Raw genomic sequence first — 6,370 nt, 5'->3', positions numbered from 1 at the left:
TCAATGCATCTCAGCATTTTGAGCTGCTGTAAAAGTTTCTTGAAGGACTTTTAAAATAAATCAAAACATTTTGTTTTACAATGTAAGAAACAAACCAGGTACGTGACTGATTGGGTTTCATCTGTCAAACAAACATGGTGATGAAAGCATCATTTGAAGGTTCCTTTGCTACAGGGGCTGGGATGCTAATCATATTAAATCTAAATATTGTGCAGTTCAGAGGGAGAAGTGTTTTCCTGAGGATTTTGGACAGGGACAGCGTTTATGTATGCGCAAAGCCATGTTTTAAACACCAGAAAAATGCAGCAGTAGCTTCAAAGAAACTAAAACTGAGCCAGAGTCCGGACCTCCAAGAAGAAACGTTTAGAAATGGTCCCAAAACTTGAGGGTCTGACTACATAAATAAGATACGTCAGTCTTTTATTTGCATGGAGCCATCAACGCTGTAGAGAGTTAAGTGTAAACATGAAAAGGAAATTACTTGAAACTATTTTAAGATAAATCTGAGATAAAACATGTGGTCCAAAAAAAAATGCTGTTTGCAATAAATTATATGGCGCCTCTTGGGATTTGAATCCTTTCAGCAGATTTCTACATGACCCTATTTGTAGATGAACTTTTTCAGTGAAATTTATGAAAAGCAATAACTTAACCAGAGCACAGTGACACAACAATTATTAAACTGAACTTAATTATTAAACAAATCACTATGTACTGTAGTAAGTTTTGGGAAAATACCTACAATTATTATTATTTTTCCAGGCATCGGTACATGTTAAACGTCAACAAACATTACTGAAACAGCCCAGCATCTAAACAGGATGTTCAGTTATTTAAAACAAAAGAATAGTGTGTTTTTACAGAAAAAGCTCAGTGGAAAACCTCTCAGACACAACTGGACCGGCGCTAAAGTAGTATTTAGTGCGACACATAAGTGGAAATTGAATGTATTATTGAAGTCTAAATGAGTAAGGAGTCCTGCAAACTGTCATGTTTTGACCTGAGTTATAGCAGTAAAATACAGAAGCAGAAGAAAGTTTTCCGTTTGGTTTTCGCAGCCTGTGAACGTTCCTCACACCAGCATGTGGGAATGTTCATTCCATCACTAAAAAGGAATCTGCAGCGATGTTACCCTCCCTGTAGGGAAACATTTGCTCAGATTTAGATCAAGACCCCTGGAAAACAGAAATGGTAGAAGTTCCTGGACTGTTTATCATCTGCGAGAAGTGTTGTGGGAGCAAAGAAAGACAAATTGTACTGGGAACAGCTCCTTGATGTGTGTTTTAAACTCCACTGGAGAACTCAAAGGGATGTTAGCAGAATTAAAAAGCACAGAGGGATCAAATATATATGTAAATATTAGCATGATGTTCATTCAGAGGAAACAAACTTCCTTTTTATGGAAAATTTGCTCAATTACAGGCTTAAAACGGTCATAACATCTTTAAACAATAATTTTCCTTCAATGCTCTTTACATGGCATTATTGTAAAAAAACAAGATATATTGTGCCATTTATTATTCATTATTTCTTCAAAATATTTAGCTTATAATTATATATTTACTTTGACTTAAGTAACATTTGTGCAAGACTTGTATTTACCTGTTTATACATTACCATCATTACTTGAATTCAAAATTATTCTGTGCATTTCTTTCAACAGTATATTTGTTTTTTCTTGTATAATATGTCGACTAAAAATGAAAAAAGTAAGAAAAAAACTTTCCTTAGTTATTCATTTTGATGCAATAGTTGCCTCTAATGCTGGGAAAGCATCCAAATAAAATAAATAAAGAACTAGTTTGGAGCTGAAGAACATCAGTGCACACAAAAATTTCTGTACTTAGTTTATCATTATATCATTTTTACCCATTTTTATTAGACATTAACTAAACCTTTAGACCAGAAATTTGTTTTTGTCACCATTTTTAAAAGCACACACAGTATGCCGTGAAGATCAGGTAAGGACTGAACATAAAATGCATAAAAACAGCCAAAGTCCAGTTTTAGTACTCCGTTTCATTTGCACATATTTGGTTTGTGCTTGCTTGAGTTTCTGCATCAGATAATTCTTACTCAATGCTCAGAAAATGGCGCTCATTTATGGGAGCTTGTTGCTCATTTTTCATCTTCGTATCACAACCGGATTTTTGGTCTAAAAGTCTCCAGCAAATGTGAGAGCATGAAAGCTTCAATTTGACTTTCAAATTCCTTGTGTAAACCGTCCTGGAGAATTTAAATAATCATCTAACAAAACAATCTGAGCTGAAGGAGAGGAGTTCTGTCTGAGTTTTCCGGTCCTTCAGTCCATTTCTGTATCTTCAAATGCATCTTGTTTAATTTTATTGTAAAAGCAGAGCTCCTGATTTAACTAATAGAGACAAACAGGATCAGGGAGAAGATGGTAGCTGTAAAGGGTCACCAGTAACCAAAGCCGTCACACATTTTCCTTTCTTTTAGTGCCAGCAAGGATACAGGATTTTGGATATTTGAACAGTAAGTGCAGAGACAACACATCCATTAAAACTTCTGGAAAGGGCAAAGACAGGATAGATGATCACAGCACCCTCTGGTGGTTTAAGGTCATGTTTTTTAGAGCTCATGTTGAATAAACGCACAATTTGGGCTCAACTAAACATATCAAGATAATCCAAATAATCTGCTTCGTCTGGCTGCACAGATTAACAAACTCCTGTTGCTTTCTCTCAAATAAACCACTGATTTTCTTGTCTTTTCTACTGATTATTTTTTTTACTGTAGACTATTTATTTTAACACTGTTAGCAAGTCTGTCACAAAACTAAATGACTCAGTCATTAAATTTCAGGTTTTTTAGGAGCACCTGAAATATATAGTTTGTTTGGAGATACAGAAACATCGCAGTAAATGTAAGAAAAACAGCTTTAATTTATTTGCAACATTTTTGTGCTTACCGCAGGGTTGTTTTATAAAAATGAGTTCATAATTGATGATGTTGTAAACCTTTTTCAGACAAAAAAAACATAAACAATCTTCAGACTCCTGTTGATTCTTCATTTATAAGTGATTTATGGTTTCTATAAATGCACAAAATACATACAGCACTTTTAATCATTTTACTTTCTAATTAAATTCCTTCTTTTTGTTTGTGATGCTGTCATTTGATTCTTTTACTGATGGAAACACATTTATCCCCTCAGATTTGACAGAACTCTGAAACTATTTATTTAAGTCTGTGACACAGTCTTCCACAGTTAATATTGACTGTTAGATGAACCCACATATATCAAAAATTGCACCTTATTTTCATTTACATTTCTGTATCAGGTAAAAGGTTGTTTGTAAACCACAAAAATGTCAAATTAACATGCATACCAACAATAAGCTCCAAATTATGAGCTTAGTTTGTAATCTTCTCGCTCTTTACACCAATAAAAAAAGCTTTTTTTCTTCTCATTTTCACATGGTTTGTTGCACAGAAACATTCCTATTAGTAAATTCTAGAGATCTTTTCAAAGCAAACTGTTCATTCCTCATGCATTTTGGGGTAATTATGATGGCATGCGGTGCCAGAGCTCATGACAAATACACTGGCAGAACCCAAAGACCATGATCATGACGAGGCTGGCTGGCACCAAGCTCACCAGCAGCACCCCAGCCATTGTCCTCTTCATGATGAGCAGGTAGACCCCCATCGGCAGCGAGCTGAAGTACAGGAGCCCCAGCACCCACACCAGAGCCCGGGCTGAGGTCTGGCACAGCAGGGCCACACAGTTCCACATTGTCCACCTCTGTGTGATGGATGCCAAAGAGTCCAGACTAGATGAGCTCTGGTTTGATGGATGGAGATCTTGGGTGGTTGCAGATGTAGGTGGAGGCTCCATAATAGTGATGACTACAAAGTTCGGGGAGCTCCGGATGGTGGAGTATGGGGTGGAGGAAGAGGTGTAGGTCATGGGAGAAGGGTTGCCACCCGTCAGTGAGCTCAGGCGTCTGGGGCTGAGGAGCAGCTCGGTTGTTGATTCCTGATGGAAGTGCAGGTTCCTCTGATTCCTGCTCTGGAGAGCCAGTGTTGCCATCAGGTTGCTGTCATCTGGCAGATTTATCACAGCCTCTCCTGGCAGTTTGGTGACATACCGACAGAATGGACACACCAAGACACTGGAAGGCGACTCACGGAGGTCCAGGATCTTAACGAGGCATTTTGAGCACAAACGGTGGCAGCACTCAAGCACCTTCGGCCTGCAACTCCCCAGATTGTATGCAGAGTAGCAGATCTTACACTCCATCTCTTCAGGACTCAGTTTATCCATGTGAGTAAGGTCACTACTTACATCCTCGAGATTTTGCAGCTCAATCATCATCTTGTCGTCAAATTTTATTCTCCTTCAAGATCAGCAAAATAAAATTCTTCCAAAATCTCAGATCTCTGCTCAGCATGGAGGAGCACAAAACATTTTCCATAGATGGAGGCGGCGACAAGTTTCCACTTCACTGAAAGTGTAGAGTACATTGTAGTTATCCAACAGGCTTCTGCTATGTGGTGTGTGTGTCAGAGAGTGAGTTCGGAGTTGATGGAGGAAGCCCCTGGTAGGTTCTGGCCTCTGTGGTCCGCCTGCCTCCGAGCAGTTGGGGTGACTGCGGCTTTCATGAGAGAGGAAGAGATAACTGTTAACACAGCAAACAGTGGCCAAAGGACAACAAAGCAGAGCCTGTGCAGACCAGAGCTGGAATTTTCGAGTTTGATCTTTTGTTGCTGTGTAAAATTCAGTCCAATTAGTGACTGACACACACACACACACACACACACACACACACACACACACACACACACACACACACACACACAGAAATCGCTCTAACACTTACAGTGCTCTGATAAGAGTGCATGTGCAGGAATGACTTCAAATTTACACACTTTTAGCTGTCAGTAGGCATAACTGCATATGTTGCAGTGGAATGTGCAGAGCAAATTAGTTTGTGATTGCGTGTGTGCATATGAAATGAGAAAACATGCAAAACTAATAAAAAGTTTTACTCACAGAGAATTAAAAGTTGTATCTGCAGCTTCTCATCTCTTTACACAGATTTATTCTGTATTTCAGTGCATTATGTTGCATTTGAGCTTCACTGTTTAAGTGCATTGTCACTATTACAGGATTACCTGGGACTAGCGAGAGAGATTCAATCAGATTGAACACCTAAGTGTCTCTCCTAACAAAACTAGAAGGGAGTTTCTGGGATCTCTGTGTCTTTCTGGAGAAGGGGTTTGACTCAGGAAAGACTGAATCTGTAGATTCTGATTCTAAAATAGGCATCAAGGTCAGATTATGTACAAAATCTTATCAAGCAGCCTTGTGCATGAATTAATCTAACCCCTTTACTTTAAGATAAAGAGCTAGGAAACAGTTAAAACAATCAGATGTGGACGTTACTTTGAAACTTGCCACAATATTTTATCAACTTTTATAAAATCACAAATAAATATTAGTTGCTTTCATATACCAAAAACACAGCTTTTCTTTTATGGTGATTGCAAGATTGAAATCAAACTACCAAAATTCAACTCAACCAACTCCAGTTCATTAAAACATTAAAAATGTTTGGAACCTTGAAAAACAAAAAGATTAGATGTGTATAAGTCTGAAAGGGTGACCTGAAGTGATTCTGGTGGCAGAAAGTAGAGCAGGTCACTGTTGAAAATCCACGATTTGGCCGTGAGATTTGATCTTGATTCACAGCCAAAACTGTTCAGACCATATTGGGGAAAAAAATGGGTCAAAATGTCTTTGTAGTTGCAGGTTTCTTGTTGCCCCTCCTGGGTTCTTTTGAATTTTCTTATGTGGCCATTCAGCATGATGTAGCAGACTCTTAGTATGGCTGATTGTTTCAAAAAATATACATACAAAATGATTTCAAAAGCTACATTACTTCCATACATTTATCTCAAGATGTTTGCTTGTTTAACTGCAAAGAGTTAAAATTAAACGAAACATGTCACTGCATGCAGCTCAAGTTTACAGGCTAGACACTGATAGCCTGTAAATTAACAATTTAATAATTTAACACAAATAAAGACAGTCATATTCTAACAAACAAACAAAAACAAAAGAACCTGACGTCACTGAGCTGAAACACATCAACACAAAAAGCAGCTGAAGTCTGCAGCTGCAGGTAAGTTGGAAACAAACTGAATAAAACCGGAAGTGGGGCTGTTTCCTTTTCACAATAAAAACTGCAGGCCCATTTTAAGATGTTGAAGTGTGCATAAATCACCTAAATCACCTGATTTGTTTCTCATTTGTAAGTAGTTGTGAAAGAAAGTGTCCTAAAGGAAGCAATGTCTTTTATCTGTATTTATTTATTTTTTTATAACCATGTTTTAAAATTGT

General features: G+C 37.7%; 1 protein-coding gene across 1 annotated transcript; it reads right to left on the bottom strand.

Annotated features, from left to right (window-relative positions):
• Positions 1-2,938: 2,938 nt before the first annotated feature.
• On the bottom strand, positions 2,939-4,713 carry rnf182 (ring finger protein 182). The gene has a single exon (XM_017433566.3). The coding sequence runs from the start codon at positions 4,340-4,342 to the stop codon at positions 3,530-3,532; it is 813 nt and encodes a 270-aa protein (XP_017289055.1). The 5' UTR covers positions 4,343-4,713; the 3' UTR covers positions 2,939-3,529.
• Positions 4,714-6,370: the final 1,657 nt, after the last annotated feature.

This window comes from Kryptolebias marmoratus, linkage group LG20 (genome assembly GCF_001649575.2).
Source record: "Kryptolebias marmoratus isolate JLee-2015 linkage group LG20, ASM164957v2, whole genome shotgun sequence".
Taxonomy (NCBI): Eukaryota; Metazoa; Chordata; class Actinopteri; order Cyprinodontiformes; family Rivulidae; genus Kryptolebias; species Kryptolebias marmoratus.
This window is presented reverse-complemented; position numbering and strand designations above follow the sequence as displayed.